The 22,053-nt window shown below is 41.2% G+C and overlaps 1 protein-coding gene and 1 pseudogene across 1 annotated transcript in view; one reads left to right on the top strand and one right to left on the bottom strand.

The window, feature by feature from the left end:
• LOC125246797 (GTPase IMAP family member 8-like) overlaps window positions 1-4,252 on the top strand; it is a 19,036-nt gene extending 14,784 nt beyond the window's left edge. The window contains exons 6-8 of the mRNA XM_048157836.1: window positions 629-814; window positions 1,937-2,098; window positions 3,691-4,252. Of these exons, the coding sequence (XP_048013793.1) occupies window positions 629-814; window positions 1,937-2,061 (311 nt within the window). The 3' untranslated portion in view covers window positions 2,062-2,098; window positions 3,691-4,252. The remainder of the gene's footprint in view (window positions 1-628; window positions 815-1,936; window positions 2,099-3,690) is intronic.
• On the bottom strand, window positions 4,008-22,053 carry LOC125247033 (annotated as a pseudogene).

Here is a 22,053-nt window from a genome sequence, read left to right as displayed (position 1 = left end):
CGCGACTGTTATTAGGACATCGCAAAATATTTGTCAACACAGAAAACACTTCACCACTGGATAGGATTTTCTTTTTGTTTACTGAAAGTGTGGTTTATGTCAGCTGCACGTGCAGGGCGCCTGTCAGAGAAGATGAGGTGACGTTCTTTTGAGCACTATTCACACCCAGCGGTTATTCAGGAAAAACATTCTCCGAATGCGCCTCGTGAAACATGGTTTCGGTCTTACGAACTTTTAGCATTGTGTCAGTTGATTTAGATTATTATGTGTGAGGTAGAGAGAGTGCAAAGACGGTGCTTACTTTCTCGCGCGCACGAGGGAGGAGCTCTGCTCGTTCTGTCCGTCAGCGCAGCAGTCGTCTCCCTCCTTCATTTTACAGTCGAATGGTGGCTGGCTAGAACGGCTCCAGGTTCAAATGTCAATAGGGAATGGATTAATCTGCATTATTTTTTTACCGCGTTATTTTCTCTCTCTCTCTCTCTCTCTCTCTCTCTCTCTATATATATATATATATATATATATATATATATATATATATATATATGTATGTATATATAAATGTGCTAAACAAATGCATAAATATAATGTCAATGTTCTACTGATCTGCTCTCTGTTTTCATCATTACAGTCAGTGCTGCTGAAGGGTCTGATTCATCTTCTATGGGAAGTTCTGCTTATGGTTCATTTAGACCATCAGAAGCAGACAGCAGGTCAATTTTTGGATCATCACATTCCGGAGGTTCATCTCTCGTTAGCAGATTAAAGTCAGGGCTCCTGAAACTATTTAACAGCATAGAATTCATACCACCAATGAGTGAGTGTCTTTTGTTTTATTTAGCTCTTTCCACCTATAAAGTACATTCTGGTGACAGATTACATTTTTTAAAACATAAGATGTACAAACGTCCTATTTGTTTTAGACCAAATTAATTATCTTTAAATAGTGATTGTGGCATTTCCCACATCTCCCACATCTCCCACATGACTGTATCTAATTACAATCATACACACACACACACACACACACACACACACACACAAAAACCTAATTTTACAGAACATAACTGATTTTTTTTCAGGTTGCTTTCTTTTATTTTATATTGGAGTCACTACTGTAAATACAAAAATATACTGTTATCTCTAAATTAACAACTCAGCTATTATTTCACGCATTATTGATATTATTACACACATTGCTGAGTATTGTTCTGGCTTTCGTTTGTATCCCGTGTTTTTCCTCGTTGTTGGCTCTGTGTTTTTCCCTGTCGTTGGCTTATTTTCTAGTAGATGTCTTTCCGTGTTCTGCATTGCCTATCTGTGTTTTTGACCCTGGACTCACTCCTTGTTTTTGTTTGTTTGCTGCCTGCCCTGACCATTGCCTGTATTTTTGACTACTCCTTGCCTTGCCTCTTCTGATTCCGTTTGCTGGTGTTTGACATCCTGCCTGTTTGACTTCGCTCTCTTTTATTAAAGCTTGCTTTCGGATCCTCAGCCTTCGTGTCCCAGTGCAGTATGTTACAATTTAAATAAAACATTAACAGTTTGGAGATCAGTGTTTGATTTAGTTGGGTTCTTGACCCCTTTAACGTTATTTTTTTGTCTGCTGTAACCACGAAACATAGTTTCTGGACATGCGAACCTCTGAAAAAAGAGAAAATACATCCACTCAGATTAATTGCATCAGTGCAATTAAATTAATAAATAATTCAAAAGAGAAAATGGGGACATTTTTTTCATAAATTCTACATAATTAAAGTATTTGGATAATTTTTTTATATTCATCTGTCAGTGATTATCTTGACATCTGTTACTTTGCTTCATGTATTTATGCAGTAGGTTACTTTATTTGTTGGGGAACATGTTTGAGGCGTTTATTATAAAACTTTCATTCTACAGCAATTTTCAAAACTTTTCTGATTCCATTTTCTTTTTCTAGTGAGTGGAGATGAGAGGTCGGACACATGGTCTCTGCGAAGTTCTGCTTACGGTTCATTGAGATCACTGTCAGAAGCAGAGAAATTGTTAATTTACAGTTCATCACCTTCCAGAGATACGAGTTAGGGGTCTTACAAATATATAATGGAATTACCACCAAACTGTGAGTGTCTTTTGTTTTATCTGCCACTTTCCACCAATACAGTACACTCTGCTGTCACATTACATATTTATATTAGAGCAAAAGAGGCACAAATTCCATTTTTTTTTGTTGCAAGACCTGTTAGATATTTTAGACAAACTTCATTCTTTAAAAGGTGATTGTGGCCTGACATACCACTTCTTGACCTTCTCAACAAATAAACTCATACAACATAATCTGTGAATTGATATTGAATTCATTGTAACAGTTTTTCTTGATTGCTAACGCACAATTCGTGAAACAATTCACCATTTGTACAAACCTCAAACTGTCACATCAAAATCAAATATTTCTGTCAAAAACATATTTTCTTTTCTAAGAATCAAACTTTGGCCTCAAATGACACAAAAAACCTAACAGATACACATACTTCTTTCCTGCCTAGAGAACACTAGTGAGATGATTTCATAACACTGTGACAAATACCTTTTTATGTCTATTACATTACACAAAAAGAGTGCAGATGCAGTAAAACACAACATCCAACAAAGCACAAGAAACAACAAGAAAGCAAAGTAGCTGTCTGATGAGCCTTTACAAATAGCTGAGGAAAGAAGGAAAGTGAAAGGTAAGGGAGAAAAGAAAGATCTTTTGAACTACTCGATTTAAAATCTTCCCGGTCTACTGACATCTGCTTTAAACATAACAATGCTCATGATAACTTTCATTAACTCTACAACAAGTAAATCCACTTCACCAGCTAATTATTATTTGACAGTGATGCCATAGAAATTTACAGAGCTACCACAAAAACGGAAGTTGAAAGACAATATTATAAAGATGGCGGCGCGCTTGTTTCTCTGGCGCATAAGGTCTATACAAGAAAGATATTAATGTGCCATCTACTTCTGCTTCATTGACTATGCTAAATCTTTTGATTGTGTGGATTACAACAAAATATGGCAAGTTCTTAAAGAAATGAGAGTACCAAACCACCTAATCTGTCTCCTGAGAAACCTATGTCGGTCAAGAAGCAACAGTTAGCACCAGAAATGGAACAACTTATTGGTTTAAAATTAGGAAAGGAGTACGACAAGGCCCCCCTACTTATTTAACTTATACGCAGAGTACATCATGCAAAACTCCAGGCTGGATGAATCAAAAGCCAGAATTAAAATTGGGAAATTCTGGTGAAATTGTGCCAAGTGAATCAGTTACAGTGTGTTAGCAATCGAGAAAAACTGTAATTACTGAATAATTTTCAAAAATGTAATAATTTGTTTATAAAATACTTTGTTTGACACATTGTGGCTAAACCTGTAACATGATTTTCCTCCCATTACAAAATGTGGACTCTTTCTACATGTTGTGACAAAAAGAAAAAAAAAAAATCACCTCATCATTTTCTCAATTTTTATACAAATTGTAATATTAATATTTTTCTTTATTTTGGGGTAATATCATTTGATCTTGGTAATAATCAAGTATTATTTGGTGGAAAAATAATGCATCATCTTTGGTACTGGTATTTCCTCCATGTAGTCTCTACATAATTTTTAGGGACCAGTGAACATGAACTGAAATGTTCTGTTTCAATTTTTTTGTTTCCACAGTGAGCGGTCAGACACAAGGTCTGTGGGAAGTTCTGCTCATGGTTCATTCAGATCATTATCAGGATGATCAGTGGACTTTAGAAACAGAATTAGTCCTTTAGAACATTTTTTTTAATTGTAACTCTTTCATCTTTCATAATTTTAAGGGTGATGAAATGTTATATATGCATATTTTTGGTTACAGAATGCAATTTGTGACAATTTTTCATATTTGTGTATAAACATAATTAGCACTCCAAACATTATTTTGCTGCTGTGTGAAATTTTCCTCCAATGGCTTTAGTAAATCACTGACAGACAAAGAAAACGAATAGCAGTTTTGTTCAGCAGTTTTTTAATCTGATTTAAAATATTTTCAACCTGAGACTTTGTTTTCTGGTATAAAACTCAAAATGTGTTTCTAAGGTCAAAGTGGCTCAAAAATATGGCACAGGTCACACATATATACTTTCAACTGCTTTTTTTCCAACAAAATTCTGAGCATGTATAAATATTTGTATGAACATAAAACTGAGATGTAAACTGAATAAATTCAAAAGATATTTGATGAACAGAAATGGAATAATGAGTCTCTGAGTCAATATCAAAAGTAGCACTGTCTCAGGCGTCTTAAATTACAGGCATTGCAGTTTATTGCTCTGTTCACATCTGCAGTCCTCAAGCCTCCTGCAGAAGGACTACGGCACATTCACACATGCAATCAGGACATTGGCCATCGTTCTCCTGGTGTTTTTTAGAGTCAGTAGAAAGGTCTCTTTAGTGTCCTAAATTATTGGAACTGTGACTTTAATTGTCTACCGCCTGTAAACTGTTAGTGTCTTAAAGGCTGTTCCACAGCATGTGCAATAATTGTTTAACAAGCATGAAAAACATACTGAGTTTATTTATAATTTGGTGAGATAGTTAAATGGACAAAATGTTAATGAAAAACGAAGTAGCATTAGTAACAGTAAATGTGATGGTAACTGTTCTTTGGTCTTCTGACATCTTCAGATTCCCAGAGTCTCTTTGGTCACCTGACATCCGAGCAGGACATTACCCACACACACACACTGAGACAGATCGCCCACTGAAACACACACACACTCAAATCATCAGTGTGTGTCACAGAACTGAAGATATCTGAATGAATGTGTTCTGGAATGGAGATCCCACCTTTCTGAGAGCCGATCCATGACGCTGCCTTCATGGCCACAAACTGCCACTCGACCTGCTGCTCTATTTTACAGCCGTATAACCAGATCAGAGCCAGGAGAGTGGCCCATACTGACCCATCCACCTGTGTACAAACCATCATCCACTGCATTTGTTACTGGACACTGGACACAATCATCGCTGTCTTATTATTTCATCACATCTCTCACCTGTGCTGGTTTCTGATTGGTCAGCTCATCCTCCGTCTTCCCAAACACATCAGCCAGTGTGGCGTCCAGCTCCCAGCAGCCTGACGCCTTCTGGAGAGAAACCAGCTGGAGTAACAGGTCCTTTGGGGGATCAGGAGCAGCTGAACACACAGCTAAACACACTAAATTAATTAGTTAATAACCATTGTGTCCATCTCATGTGTGTGTGTGTGTATTTGTACTGTATATACCTTCATTCATGCTTTCAGAGTCTGGCTGAGCAGTTAGGGCAGCCTCAGTCTTAGAACCACAGCGGAAGAAATTCCGAACCTCTGCAAATGACAAATAATGATCATTAACCATGAGGCGATGCTGCATTTGTGTTTCACATTTAGTGAGCTTTAGTGACACTATGTATTCATTGTATTACTTGTCATTAATCCGATCTTCTGTTCAGGTCCAGTCACTTAAAAAAAAAATCAAGAAAAGATTAAATTAAAACTATGTTTTTCTTACACTTTTTAGAACAAAAATGAACCATAACAACAGATAGAACATTTCCATTAAAAAAAATGACTACAGGAGGACTTTATATTATATCGTAAACACACGCAGCAGTGTAAATGCCCGTTCAAATGACTTCAAGCCTGTCTGCCGCTCTCATTGCGAAGTTAAGTCAATGATTCCTGGTGGTGTTGGTAGGGAAATGTAAAAAAACAGTAACTGTTCCTGTGGAAATCTAGATAAATAAAGTTGTATATCAAAAACCAGCCGCAAGTCATGTGAAAGGGCCTTTCAGTGATTTATCCTCTACATCTGAGAATGTCTGGTTCATTTACCTTCTGGTTCAGTAGGTATGCAACAGGCAAAGCAACAGGCAAAGCATATTATTACAAAAGGAATACCCTTCTTCAATCGGCGTGGTGGTCCAATACCTTAAATTATGACAAAAATAAGTGTGACTAAAGTTCCAATTCAATCAACTTTTGACTGGTAGTGTGTATCATGACATTACAAACAAATAACAGGCTGTTGTTTGTTTTATGACATCTTGCTGCATCAGGGCAGCAAGATGTCATAAAAATCTTCCTTGATAAAAATCTGAAACACATTTTGTTTTTCCAGTTAAAAGTGATTTATACACTCACAATTACACGGCACTCTTCTCTGCAGCAGGGGTCCTTTCACAGTCTGTCTGCTGTCTTTATTAATGGCAATGAAGGCTGTATGAACACTGCTCACTCCTGCCTGAACACTGAGCTCCACTATCCTGCTCCTGATGCTCTCAACATCTGCATCACCAGACCTTTCCTTCTGCTCCAGAGAACGGATCAGGGTCCGAGCCGCCAGCTGGTGGATGGACAACCTGCAACAACATGGAGGAAAACTGTAAAAACTGTTAACTGGGAATTATTGTTGGCTTCGAAAAGCAAACAGCTAATGCAACTGAAAGTGAAAATCCCAAAATAATTCAATCGAATATATTTTATTTAACAAAACATAACAGTTGTTATGTTGGGGATAAAAGTAATGTACTACCACATTATATTACTTATTATAAAAAGAATAAATTATATTAATTTTGGAAAGCTGATTCAACAACTAGGAAGAGAGCACTTTTCCATTATTTCTGTCACTAAATGAATTACTTATTTGACAAAGTAACTCGGATAAAGATGCACAGATTCTGACCAGTAACAATAAGCCAATAATTATTTTCATGTTACAGCTGAAAACAAATAAATTGCTGATATTAAAAACATCTCAGGTTACGACTGTAACCATAGTTCCCTGAGAAGGGAACGAGACGCTGCATCAATGATGCTTTGGAAATGCTCCTGTGTGATTGCGTCTGAAGCACGTGTGTCAACTAGTCCAATGGCAAGATGGAACGTCACGGGCAGGTGACGTCATGACCAGGAAAGCATTAGAGCTCATGACCGGCATTAGCTTTTATTAGCAGAAGTGTCTCGTTCCCTTCTCAGAGAACTACAGTCGTAACCTGAGACGTTACCTTTTGAGGGAACTTGCACTGAATCAGTGACGCTTTGGGAACAAAATGCCCAAATGCCGTACTTACAAGTGCCTGTCCGTGTGAAATTTTGGCACAACTTTTATAGCCCAGGTCCAGGCTATAAAAGCATACGAATGTGAACGGGGAAGACCAGCCCGCCGCATCACAAACCTCTTGTAGTTTAAATCCGAAATTAAGGCCTTGGAGGCCACCATACACCTGGTAGAGTGAGCTCTGACAACTAGACTAGACTAGAGATCTCATAAGCAAGAGAGATAGTCTAGACCAGTGGTTCCCAACCACATTCCTGGAGGCCCACCAACACTGCACATTTTGCATGTCTCCTTTGTCTGACACACCCATTTTAGATCTTTGAGTCACTACTAATGAGCTGATAACCTTAATCAGGTGTGTTTGATTGAGGAGACATGCAAAATGTGCAGTGTTGGTGGGCCTCCAGGAATGTGGTTGGGAACCACTGGCCTAGACTATCCAATTTGCTAACAGTCTGCTTAGAAGCAGGAAGACCTTTCTTAGCCAGTCCAAAACAGACAAAAATCTGATTGGATTTTCTCCACATGGCAGCTCTGTAGACATATGTATCCAACCCTCTTACTGGACAGAGAAGATTAAACTTTTCTTGGTCCTGATCCTTGAAAGGAGGAGGGCAGAAGGCTTGCTACACGATAGGCCTCGGTACATTGGTCGGCACCTTGGGGACACGTCCCAGCTTAGGGTAAAGGAAAGACTTAACCATCCATGGTGCAAACTCAAGGCACATGCCGATAGGGCCTGACGATCTCCTACTCCATGGATTACTCCTACTCCTAATCCATTTAGATCCGCTTTGATGGATAGAGCCATTTAGATCCATCTAATGTATTTGTTTCCTCTTTATTACCATTGTGTATGAAATGTGCAATACAAATAAAATTCCCTTGCCTTGCCTGACTGTCTTTAGAGAAGAAATAGCTAGAAGGAAAACTGTTGCCAATGTCAGAAACTTTTCTGAAAATTATTCAATGGGCTCGAAGGGAGAAAGGACCCGATATTGGAACGCTTCGCTCCTGAAAGCAAACCTGAGGAATTTTGTACTTGAGATTTTTGACTGAACGATTCAGCTGTCGAAGATCTAATATCGGACACAACACTCCATCCTTTCCTCGATCTTCCTCTACCATCTGCAGGACCCATTGAGATACATTTGGCAGAAGCATCCACTCTGCCAGAGAATCTACTAAGGGAGCCTCTTAAGGCTGTCCTGTAGTGTACTTTGAGCAGCCACCTTGGTGACCTGAAGCAAAGTGGCAGGAAACAATTGTTTTGACTGCTCTTCGAACCTCCTCAGAGGGCACGAGCCTGACGCAGCAGGCACCATTAAATGAGGTGGCCCACCACATGGGGGGCTGCCCTCAGAAGTCTGATTCTGGTGGCGTCAGGACTTCTTTTGAGCCAAAGCCTTCTTTGTCAGAAGAATGGTCCTCAGATCTGGCTTCTGCTTAGAAGGATTCAGCTGAGAGTGTAGTACCGGTCAGTATGATTTTTGTGGGGAAGCACGAGATGCGACACTCTCTTTTTGCTTTCCCTGTACAAGGAGCTTGAAGGCTGGGGCTGCTCAAGTCCAGCAGCCCCAGAGGGTGGAGAATGGCGAGGGAGGTAGCATTTGGCTCTGGAACCTCTCGAGAACCGTATTCATGGCCGAAGAGGCCAGGGGGTGATAGCAGGGCATCAAGGTAAAAGGCTTTGTCTTTCTCTTTGATCTCAGAGAAACTGACCCAAAGATGCCTCTCAGTAGCCACCATAGCTGCCATAGACTGCTCCGACAGCTCTGGCAGTCCCTTTGGTTGCTCTGAGAGACAAATCTATGGCCCAACGCAGTTCTCAAACCACCCAGTATAGACATAGTGTGCAGACACATGCCAGCCTGACCCGCTGCCATATATGCTTTAACCACTAGTGCTGATGACGTTCTTAGTGGCTTAGTGGGCTGCATTGGGGCCTTCAGGGACGATGCAGAGCTAGGGGACAGATAACTCACAAGCATCTGTTCAACCCTAGGCATCACCCCATAGCCATACTCTTTCAACCCCATTATATCTGAGTATGGCTTCTTCTGTGATCTAGATAACTCGCTATGAGGATCAGGAAAAAAGGGACTCTAGTTTGGAGATGGGCTTTGGAGAGCTCACATGGACACTGAGAGTCAGCGTGTAGGGAACAGATCCACATCCTGATGAAATCTCTGAGACTATCCCAGCAGCTGAACCTGACACACACACACACACACACACACACACACACTCAGAGTGTGTTAGAATCAGCTTCTCTCCACTAATAAAGTGTGTGTCAGCAGCTGCTGTAGTACCTGCTGGTGTGTATCGGGGGTTGAGTACAGCCGGCAGACAGAAGCGCAGCGAGTGGTCGGCCTGCACAGCGAGCTCGGTGACGTAGATGATGGTGACGGCAGCGTTCTGACCCGGCGACAGACACCCGACACTCAGTCTGAACACATCAGGACTCTCTTCGCTCTCTTCCAACAGAAACGCCTGCTGACCCGAACTCACAGCGTCATCATAACGATCCCTCGCCTGCAAGACAGTTTAGTTTAAAGTTAATGTGTATTATGAATACACTAATCATCATCCTGCAGGTTTTGTATTTGGACTCACAGTTTCTCTTTCTTGCACCTCTGCCACAATCTCCTGCTCTCCGATCTTGGCACTGAAGTGGCAGACAGCAGCATCAGCAGGCAGAGGGAAGACGAACAAGGCCTCCAGGGGGCGCTCTTCCTCATTCACATACTGCAGAGTGGAGGAGACTGTGGCTACATGATCCTGAACCCGAACCTCCACTGAGATGCTCTTCAGAGGCACTGAGTCACACAAACCAACAACAACATCACAAATACAATTCAATTACAACACAACAACACTAATACATTTCAAATACTGCTCTTTGACAGATAATTAGAGGATGTAATAGACTTCATCATCATCAATAATGAAATAAAGGAGCACGGAGCATGTGACAACATGCCCCATTTGACCATTGAAAACTACTTTTCCTATCTCCCGAGAGAAAAAAAATAAATTCGATAGTATATTGAGAGAAAACCCTCGCAAAAAATTCCCTGAATGAAAAATCTCTGCTCTCCCGCGTATTAAAAAGGTTTTAATTTAAGAAACAGGTAACAGTAAACAAATAATTCATACCTGGCTCATTTTTCTCAGTCACAAGACCGCAGTTCACCATTCTGACGCTCCGTTAGACGAAATGACGATTACTTCAAATCGAAAGTGAAACTAAAACACCGAAGCTACTGCATTTAAATCAGCTTTAAATCTTCACAGGACCGACTTATTTAATCAGTAAGTCCTTGTTTTCGAACGTTTCTAATGCGGCCAAATATATAGGGAAGGGGTGGGATCTCTTCTCCAGTCTATGGGTGGGATCATTTCCCGAAGTCGCTGAATCACCGCGACGGAATTAATCAGAAGTCCAAGAATCAGGGCCGGGTCTAGGGGGGGGCTAGGGGGGGCATTGCCCCCCCAGAATTTCCTTGTGCCCCCCAAAAATGTGCAGCCAACAATAAAAATGAATATGCCTACATAAACATTAAAAACGTCTTATCTATTGAATAAGGATCGGCCACTTTAATCACAGAAAAAAAAGTGAATATTATGCTTATAATGATATTTAATCTCACAAAAATTGACTTAAAATCCAAAAACATGCAAACTGGGAAGTAACGAACATTAATCAGAAAACACGTCGAAAACAGGTGTACACCTAATCTTCAAGCAAGTAGCCTAAAAAAAATATCACAATGAGGATCACATCTGCATCAGCCGAACATATTTTCTGCATGCTGAGATAGCTGTCAGCGAACATTTCCTCAGTAATTTTGTTAACAATGAATAATTTGAACATTATATCCAGGGGCGGCGCTAGGGGTGGGTTAAGGGGGCTGGAACCCCAAATGTTTTTCCAAAAGCCCTGAATCTTTCAGGTTTGAGGTTTCTGTGCTGCGTGTTTTAAAGAGAAGTGCATCCGAAAATACAATGTAGACTGAGACTCTATATCACAACTAAAAAGATGTTTGAGCCCTCTTTCATGACCAGGTACAAGTCAATGCTGTTTCTTTGTTCCATTTGCACTCTGTACATGGGTTGAAGCTCTCAGTTTTGAGCTTCCAAAGTGCACCAGACTGATGCATTTAACCTTAAAATACACAAAAATTTCTTACCGGGGGGCATGCCCCCAGACCCCCCTAGATGATGGTATATAATGTACATTTTATGAACTTTAACCAAGAATACTACAAAAAACACTCCTTTCATGTCAGTAAATTAAAATGTCATTGGACAAATATAGATTTCGGTTAAGCCCCGAATGTTTACAATGTCTGGCTCCGCCCCTTATTATGTCCATAAATAATTCACATGGCCTACATAGCCAGTACAAATTAGGCTATAGCCTATAATTTGTTAGCCACAAGACGATTCTTGATGAATCAAAAAAACAAAAAGTTAGCTATGAATATTAGCCTAGAAAATGCTGCCCTACCAAAATTTGTGATTGCCCCCCCAGTCCAGCAAGCCTAGTACCGGGCCTGCCAAGAATAGAGGATACTGAAATCATGCCTCATGAACATTAACTGGGTTGTGCTCGGAGAGACGTGCACGATTACAGAGGCGAAGGTTTGATTCAAGAATATTATAAAGAGCTGTTCAAAACTTTTTAGTTGGATTGACTACCATCCTGATCCCAGCAAAGGAGGATTCAGAGTGGATTTCAGGAACATAATCTAATATATTTCATTACATGTACTGTATAGACTTATAACAGTTAGATCCATTGCAAACAGCATCTATATACCCATGAAATACCATCTGATTGTAGGTTGAGGTAATGTCATGTGGAACCCTGGAAACCTTTTGTCCATGAAATACTTTATCTGAAGGAGTTAAAAAGTTATTAACAGCTCACTTAAGGGTGTTTATATTATTCTTTATTTCTCACCATACTCTTTTAATGCAGTGAGCAAGATTTTGGTCTTCACACAGTTTTTTATTAGGCCTATGCCATCAAACAACATACTTTTAAATGCAAAACAGAAGAATATAACAAAATACTTAAAAGCAGTAGACTCATTTAGGCTAATCTATGACCGCAATTGTTAGTTCACCTAAAAATTTTAATTCTGTCAACATTTACTCTCCCTCAAGTTGTTCCAAACCTGTATGAATGTCTTTGTTCTGCTGAACACAAAGGAAGATATTTAGAAGAATGTTCATGCCAGATCTCACCCCCCATTGACTACCATAGTATTATGTTTTTTCCTACTATGGTAGTCAATGGGGGGCGAGATCTGCTTGATTACAAACATTCTTCCAAATATCTTGTTTTGTGTTCAGCAGAACAAAGAAACAACTTGAGAGTAAATGATGAATTTTCATTTTTGGGCGAACTATCCCTTTAACACAACACGTGCATAGATAAACAACTGTACTCTAAGCTTAACTTCATTCAGTGCTGAAACAATTACTTTGTTGAAATCCAGAGAACATGTACTAATATTTTCACTTTAACATGAAACAGGAATCTCATGAATATTCATATATTCTCCGCCCAGTGCCACCAAATATTTCAGAACACGGTACACCTCTTGTGCCTGATTCTAACCCCCCACCAGATTATTACCCCCCTAAATCCTGATTCCCTCCTCAAAAACCCGATAGCATTTTTCCTTTGGCTTTTGAATTATTGCAGAAAATAAGGTCTGTGACTAACAAAAAGCTTATGATTCTTACATGTTTTGTTCATTGTGATAATCTTCACAACTTTATGAATCTTGAAGCGTAAATACAATCGGCAAAAGTAAAAAAGCTAAAGGTAGGCACCATGGTCATGTGACTTCAACGTCACCATCACTAAACTTCTGACAACTCGTCCAGTCTTTGTTTAAAAACATTTCCCCTAAAAATTCAAGTTAGAATTATAATTACATATGATAATGTGATTATAAAGACGACAAGGCTGTGAATGGACTAGTGAGTAGATGAGTTTACCAGTTCGGCATTGACCCACTGGCTTCAGGGTTTTGGCCTACAAAAATACGTCATGTGTCATAAAACTCAAAATGCGTTTCTAGGTCAGAGTGACATAAATATAATGCCACAGGTCACATACATTTACAATTTGTTATGCTAATAATATGGTCTAAATGTTAATAAAACACGAAACAGAGTTCAGTTACAGAAAATGAAACAACAGTTCTGTTGTCTTCTGATGGCACAGGAAGTAGAAACACTGACATCTTCAGATTCCCAGAGTCTCTTTGGTCACCTGACATCCGAGCAGCACATTACCCACACACACACACACTGAGACAGATCGCCCACTGAAACACACACCCACTCAAATCATCAGTGTGTGTCAAAGAACTAAAGATATCTGAATGAATGTGTTCTGGAATGGAGATTCCACCTTTCTGAGAGCCGATCCATGACGCTGCCTTCATGGCCACAAACTGCCACTCGACCTGCTTAAATGTTCAAATTATTGTTCTCTCTTCAGCTGTTCATCTTCACTGATGGAGAGGTGTGTAACACTAAAGAGGTGCTGGACCTGGTGAAACATCATGCTCACTCTCACAGGTAAAGGTCTGCTGGGTTTGATCTTCCCATCATTCATATCTTCATCACTTACACTAACAGAGTTTATGTATGTTTATTTATGATGTAGCATGTGTTTCTTTAATGAGAATAAGAGTGTCTCTCATTTGTTTAAATGATACAAATTTCCCTCTTTACAGAGTTCAGGAGGTTCTGAGGGAACAGTGACAGTCAAATACAGTCTGAAAGATCAACCAGTAACAAACCAGCTCCACTTCTGCCTCAAACCAACTGAGGAAACAGGGTAACACACACAAACACACATAGAAACACATTGAATTAAAGTGACATCAGCTGCTCTTCTAATCCATCAAATTTCCTCCATGTTGCTCAGGTTGGCCGTCCACCGGCTGGCGGCTCGGACCCTGATCCGTTCTCTGGAGCAGGAGGAAAGGTCAGGTGATGCAGATGTTGAGAGCATCAGGAGCAGGATAGTGGAGCTCAGTGTTAGGGCAGGAGTGAGCAGTGTTCATACAGCCTTCATTGCCTTTAATAAAGACAGCAGACAGACTGTGAAAGGACCCCTGCTGCAGAGAAGAGTGCCGATATACGGTTGGTGCAAGGATTGTGTGTGTACAGACCTGTGTTTTGTTGTGTTTGACCACAAGGATTTCGAATGGTTTTCTTGTTACTTCACAGTTTAATACATTTGAGGTGTTGATTTGACCTCATTAAGATGTGAAATTCTGTTTTAGGGAGGATGTGGTCAGTGGTTCTTTTCAATCTGTCTTGGTTCTGTGACAATGTGTTTGTGTTGTTTTTTTAAGATGAGCATCACAACAGCTGAAAATGACTAAATGATAAAAGCAGCTCTAATGTCACTGATTGGTTTACATGTGTTCATTGATGAACAAAGCAGTTCAAATGCAATTAAAGGGTATCTGCCTTTAGGTTTATACTAAAAATCAGTTTGAGCCAAATATGTCCATATCAGTTCTTCCCTATTCCAAAGCTTTTCTTGTTTGTTAGTTCTTTTGGATGTGTCTGTTCTTGGCTGTTTGTCCAGGTCTGAATCTGTTCTGACCTTTGGTTTTCTGTCTGTAATAGTTCTAATAGTTTATGAACAGTTGGTACTGATCCATCCTTGAGTAACAACTTTGTAGCAAATCCTGTGTTTTGTATTGACATTCATTCACAAAGCAATCTGATATAAAATGATTTGCGCAGAGATAAATGAATTTAGGTATATGGAGGCGCATTACCTTCAAAAATAAATTAATCCACTGCGTCCTCAGATGATCACATTCTGGGAAAGGCAAAAGATGAAGACTCTTATGCTCACTCACTCATACAAAAACTAACCACCGGGATTGCTGATGTTGAATAATTAATGACAGAGTTTACATTTTTGAATGTTTGGGTGGTGTAATGATGTAACCTGCAGAAAGATTCATAGAAGTAGAGAACTACATCTTTACACATGTTAGACTGCACCAAAGTTTTCTGTGCAGTTTGAAAAATATAGTGTCTGTTGTTTTTTGTGGTTTTTGTGTGATCCACCAAAAAACTGCAGATCCCTCATAATTATAGGCCATTGATTTATTTGGTTTTCTTTCCTTAAGAAATGTCTGTCATGATCATGAGTTGGAGTGCCCTGTTTAGCCACCAGAGGGCACTCCAACAAGGACTATTGTTCACCTCAGACTACATTGCCCATAATTCAATTCTGGACTCATTATCCTTGTTTCATTGCACCCAGCTGTTTTGTGTTTGCTCATTAGTTTCTGTCTATTTAGTCTCAGTTGTTTCTACCTTTGTTTGTGGTTTGTTATTATTTGTTACGTGCACTTTTTTTGTTGGTCTTCTGTTTGATTGGACTGTGCTGTGGAGTTTGACCCTTGCCTGTTTTGCGATATATACGCCTGTGGATTACCAAATAAATGCTGCGCTTGGATCCTAACATCTTGTTTCTGTGTGTAACCATGACAGAACAAACCACACTTTAACAGATCCAGCAGCATGAGTTTTCGGATTATTCCCCCAGCCTCCATTGGGGAGCGGATGGCTGACGGTGGTGGCTCAACGTCAGAAGGGAAGGGAGGTAGGGTGTTTTGCCCAGTTTTTCTGGACTATGGCGAGAGGGCTGCGGTATAATGATGAGGTGCTAAAAGGGATTTTTAATGGATACCTCGATGACCCTCTGCCTCAGTGGGAGTTGAAGGGGCTTCAGATCCTGGATTTTTGGGGCTTTGTCAAATATCTCGGCCATAGAAGCCAGTGGGCAACACATGTTCAGCCAGAGGCCGCTCCAGCCCGTGTGTCTGCTTCAGAGCCCGCTCCAGCCCGCGAGGTCGCTCCCGAATCCACAGAGGAGGAGGGCATGGAGTCACTGCCTCACTCTCGTAAAAGGAAGAAGAGGAGGAGGAAGGCTTCAGTCATCCCTCAAGGCCTGGAGGCCTTCCCAGAGCCCGCTCCAGCCAGGGAATCCGCTCCAGTCAGTGAGTCCACTCCAGAGCCCGCTCCAGCCAGGGAGCCCGCTCCAGAGTCCGCTCCAGCCAGTGAGTCCACTCCAGAGTCCGCTCCAGCCAGGGAATCCGCTCCAGTCAGTGAGTCCACTCCAGCCAGGGAGCCCGCTCCAGTCCCGCATGCTCTCCCTGTCAGTCCTGCGAAGGCCAAGAGGGCTGTCTTCACTTTATGTTTTGTCGGTCTTGCATGCCTGGAGGAGGCACTCAGGTGTTTTTGACTCTGGACCAGTCTGCCAGCCTGAGCCCGCTGCCGTCCCAGAGCAGCCCCAGCCTGAGCCCGCTGCCATCCCAGAGCAGCCCCAGCCTGAGCCCGCTGCCGTCACCGAGCTGCCCGCTCTCCCTGATACGGCCACGGAGGCCGTCACCGAGCTGCCCGCTCTCCCAGATACGGCCACGGAGGCCATCACCGAGCTGTCCGCTCTCCCTGATACGGCCACGGAGGCCGTCACCGAGCTGCCCACTCTCCCTGATATGGCCACGGAGCAGCCTTGGTCAGCCCTACTGCCGCTGCCCAGGCCGCCAGCCCTGCTGCCGCCGTTTGTCCTGCCGCCGCCATCCAAGCCTTCTGTCCTGCCGCCACCATCCAAGCCTTCTGCCCTGCCGCCACTGCCCAGGCTGTTTGAACCGTTGAAACCTGCCTGGTCTGTTCCTCCAGCACCGCCCTGGCACTCAGCCAGGAATCCAGACCTGCTGGAACCCGCCTGGTCAGTTCCTCCAGTGCCGCCCTGGCAATCAGCCAGGACTCCAGACCTGCCGGCGCCCGCCTGGTCAGTTCTTCCAGCGCTGCCCTGGCATTCAGCCAGGACCCCAACCTTCTTAGAGCCCCCGTGGTCTATTCCTCCGGCTCCTCCCTGGCCTTCAGTCAGGGGCTCTGGTCCTGGCCCACCGTCCCTCCCCCTGGTCCTCCTCCAGTCCACCTCCCTCCTGAGTTGTTTTTGTTTTTGTTGTCTCATGGAGCGTCTGGTAGCCGCTCTGTAAGGAGGGGGTATTGTCATGATCATGAGCCCAACAAGGACTATTGTTCACCTCAGACTACATTGCCCATAATTCACCTCCTGGACTCATTATCCTCGTTTCATTGCACCCAGCTGTTTTGTGTTTGCTCATTAGTTTCTGTCTATTTAGTCTCAGTTGTTTCTACCTTTGTTTGTGCTTTGTTATTATTTGTTACGTGCACTTTTGTTGTTGGTCTTCTGTTTGATTGGACTGTGCTGTGGAGTTTGACCCTTGCCTGTTTTGTGATATACCAAATAAATGCTGCGCTTGGATCCTAACATCTTGTTTCTGTGTGTAACCGTGACAGAGTCTAGTTGCTGGATCTATGGTCAAGACTATGATTATGGATCATCAAGTGAGGAGGGTATTTGTAAATCTAAACTTTAAAACAGGGTACAAAATTCTAAACTGTTATTAAAAAAAGCTTAGACAAGTCGAGTAAGACAATAAAATGTACCTCTACAAACCTATACTGTAAACTGTGTCTCTAGGAACTTTTAGTGTCTTGGAAATGCTCTTGTAGCTATAGCCTTCTCTTAGCTTTTGTGAGAACTCTTTCGTCTGCTATTCAACTTCAACACATGCATGTTTCACAGCTTTTACCACAATTGCGTTTTAACACAATTTTGTACCCTAGTAAGTGATTTCAAAACAGCAATTTTGAATGAGGTTTTAATAATTATGACAAGTATATTATAAAAGTCCTATAGTTTAAAAATATTACATTATATATTGACATTATATATATACCCATTTAAAACGAAAAAACGTATATTTGTAAATACGGTTGAATAAATTGCAAGTGTACATGACATATTACTAATATGGTTAATTTAAGCAATTATAGCTGTGTAATCCATGTATGATTCATTTAGTCATTTGTTGATTTAATATTGAAAGTAGAAAAATTTGAAAATGGCTCCTTTTTCATTAAAAAAAATTCAGCTTGATTTTTCATTTTTTTTTGAGGGAAAATGAATAAACAATGAATCAAAATAAATAAACAAGCTTGAATATTCTATCTCTACACATTGGCGGGAATTTAACTCCCATATCCCCTGATTGGTCAGCCGAAGATCAAGTCGTGCCATCATCAGTTCTCCATCTCACTCAGCAGAATATTAGTCCTCCTTAGCTGCAATTGTATGAACTTTTAATGCATTAATTGCAAATATATCTCATCGTCAAAGTCACATCACTGACACAACAGCACTGCTTTGAGAAACAAATAACATGCATTATATACATAGATGCCTATGACATATCATATGCCAGTGATAGACTACATTTGTATAAGCTTCTCTATGAAAAATAACTTAAAATAGAACACGACTAACTGATAAGCTGATACAGTAAAATACACAGATACAAAATAATCTAAATAATCCATATGTCATCATTTCAAATTCAGCCCTTGTCTAAAACTCAGCATACTGTCTAAAACAAAGTTATGACTGCTGCATATTTACACTTAAATCGATACAGGTTTGCACTTTACCACATCGTACAGATTTTTATAGTTGGTCAGTTAGGCTAAATCAGGGGTTTCCAATCCTGCTCCTGGAGGGCCACTGTCCTGCAGAGTTTAGCTCTAACCCCAATCAAACATACCTGAACCAGTTAATCAAGGTCTAATAAGGCATAATAGAAACTTCCAGGCAGGAGTGTTGAGGCAAGCTGAAGCTAAACTCTGCAGGACAGTGGCCTCCAGACACCCCCTGAGCTAAATAAAGCAGGCGGTGTGCCAAAGTTGTAGGCTCGGGGGCAGTTGTGGAGTAAATTAATATTTATGAAATTAAAGGCCTGGTACAGTTTGTGTCAAGCCATTAGTTAGTCTGGTTGTTTGATGAGAAAGAGATGAAATGTAGTTGAAATAAATATGTTAAAAATCCGTACAGTTGAAGCATTGGACGGAGGACTATTATTCTGTTGAGCAGAACTGATGATGGCACGGGTTAATGTCTGGTTGACCAATCAGCGGACAGGGGCGTTTAACTCCTGTCCACATGCAGAGAATGAATATTCAAACTGATTTTTCCTGTTCAACCCCAGAACATATTTAATCAAAAACGAATGATCGGAAAATAACCTGATTGTCATAAATGTACATACAATGATGTAATCTATTCGTTCATTAATGCATGTTGAGGTGTTGTTGTACCTGTCTGGGGTGGTTGGGCATACAGGGCTGACTGTAAATGTATTTTAGAGGCTGTAAAATCTCTGTGCCGCCCATGTCTGCTCGCATTTTCTTCACCATCTTCAGAGCCTGATCCATTGTGTCCTGATTGTACTCGACACTCTGACTGCAAAGACAGAAAAACATCTCCTCAGACACATTTCAAAAATGAATGTCTGAATATCTATGAATGAAGATCTAGTTACTCGAAAGTGAAGAAGGACTCAAAACGACAGCCAAATCCATAGATATTGAAGTAGCATCCCATGGGCAGACTCTTCAACAGTAACAGCAGAGTGTCCTATAGAGAGACATGGACAGATATGTGTCTCATCAGAATACATGTCAACAGACCCAAATGCACATTTTAAGTCTTACCTTTGCACTTTCCATGCGCGACTGTGCTCCTTTCCCATGATGCATCATACACTCCATACTGCCTGATTGGTCCATCAAGAAAATAAATTCTGCTTTTGTTGCCAGTGATGACATCACTTCCTCTGGGAACTCTGGGTACAAACTTATCATGACCACTGGGTCCCTCATCAGAGAGCCTGAAATAGAGAGAGAGTCAGTGACAGCTTGATCACTCAATCCCATAATCCCAGTGAGCTGCAGGTCATACCTGATGGGGCAGTGGTCACTCCTGCCTCCACTATAGCAGAGGGCTGATGGGTATCCTGATAGTACACAAACAGCTCAACGTCCTTATCAAACATGTGACCAGGACTCAGATTCACCTACACACATAAAAACACATGCATCAAACTGCTGTGCTCACACATCCAGATAAACACATGAAGACACACAGTACCGTCGCCTGAGTGTGATCAGAGTGGAGGAACACTAGAGGATCCAGAGTGCAGCTGGACTCTAGTTTGGAGATGGGCTTTGGAGAGCTCACATGGACACTGAGAGTCAGCGTGTAGGGAACAGATCCACATCCTGATGAAATCTCTGAGACTATCCCAGCAACTGAACCTGACACACACACACACACACACACACACACACACAGTGTGTTAGAATCAGCTTCTCTCCACTAATAAAGTGTGTGTCAGCAGCTGCTGTAGTACCTGCTGGTGTGTATCGGGGGTTGAGTACAGCCGGCAGACAGAAGCGCAGCGAGTGGTCGGCCTGCACAGCGAGCTCGGTGACGTAGATGATGGTGACGGCAGCGCTCTGACCCGGCGACAGACACCCGACACTCAGTCTGGACACATCAGGACTCTCTTTGCTCTCTTCCAACAGAAACGCCTGCTGACCCGAACTCACAGCGTCATCATAATGATCCCTCGCCTGTGAGACACAATTTTGTTACATGGTGCACAGTAAAAATATATGCAAATAAGCTTCCAGCAGACTTATATTTGGACTCACAGTTTCTCTTTCTTGCACCTCTGCCACAATCTCCTGCTCTCCGAACTTGGCACTGAAGTGGCAGACAGCAGCATCAGCAGGCAGAGGGAAGACGAACTAGGCCTCCAGGGGGCGCTCTTCCTCATTCACATACTGCAGAGTGGAGGAAACTGTGGCTATATGATCCTGAACCCGAACCTCCACTGAGATGCTCTTCAGAGGCACTGAGTCACACAAACCAACAACAACAACATCACAAATACAGCAGAACAACATTACAATAAACCTCACATACAGTTCTCTGAGAGGTAAATAAAGGGTTTAAATGGGCTCCATCCTCATAAAGAACAGATTAAAGGTGAACGGGAACACGTGACAACATGCCCCAATTGATAAGAGAGAAAAACCTAAATTCGGATAAAATCAACGGTTTTTCACCGCAGTAAAGATAGTTTGTGGCTTTAAATTCAGATTTCTTTAGACTGTAAATCTGCAGTGCACTGTTGTAGATATGAAAATAATTGCATTCTTCATGATTTTGTGAATTCAGACTGATTTGTGAAAACTTAATGCAGTATTACACTGAGGCTGTGCTTAAGAATAGCAGTCCACAGTAGAGCTGCACGATTAATTGTTATAACTTCCTAAATGATGATTCTCATGTGTCTAAACCATTGACAAAATCATACCAGAACATTCAAATCTGCAGTGTTAGTATGTATTAGTATGAAACAGCTTCACAAACAGCTTTTTAACCACACACTATTTCTGTTAAATCACAAAAGAACTGGGATAAGAGTTTATAGTTCGGATATAAACACTGACGTCTATGGTAGTTTGTATTACATCGTTACACCACCAGGTGGCAACAAGTGAATGTTAAAAAATATATTTGTCATTGAATCATTCATTCAAGAGATTCGTTCAAAAACGCTGATTCATCCAGTAATGGTATTTATGAGTGAGTCATTGAATCATTCAAACTGTTTTTTAGATAAAAAATCCATTTCAGATCAATTAAACAGTTTAAACAGACTGCATTTTATCAAATCCTCTGGTAAATCATCTTATTTTGTTTAGTTCATGAATCATGATCTCTCTTTGAAACACAAAAATCTTGATTCTCAATTTGGCATTAGATAAGTAGTAATACTGGGATAAAGCCCTCATGACAACTTCCTCGTTTGAAAAACACCTCAGCTTTCCAAAATATAGCCTCAGTGTTCAGTTAGGAAACAGTTAACGGTAACAGTAAGTGAATATGATGATTCATACCTGGCTCGTTTTTCTTAGTCACAAGACCGCAGTTCACCATTCTGACGCTCCGCTC

The sequence above is a fragment of the Megalobrama amblycephala genome, linkage group LG15 (genome assembly GCF_018812025.1).
Source record: "Megalobrama amblycephala isolate DHTTF-2021 linkage group LG15, ASM1881202v1, whole genome shotgun sequence".
Classification (NCBI taxonomy): domain Eukaryota; kingdom Metazoa; phylum Chordata; class Actinopteri; order Cypriniformes; family Xenocyprididae; genus Megalobrama; species Megalobrama amblycephala.
This window is presented reverse-complemented; position numbering and strand designations above follow the sequence as displayed.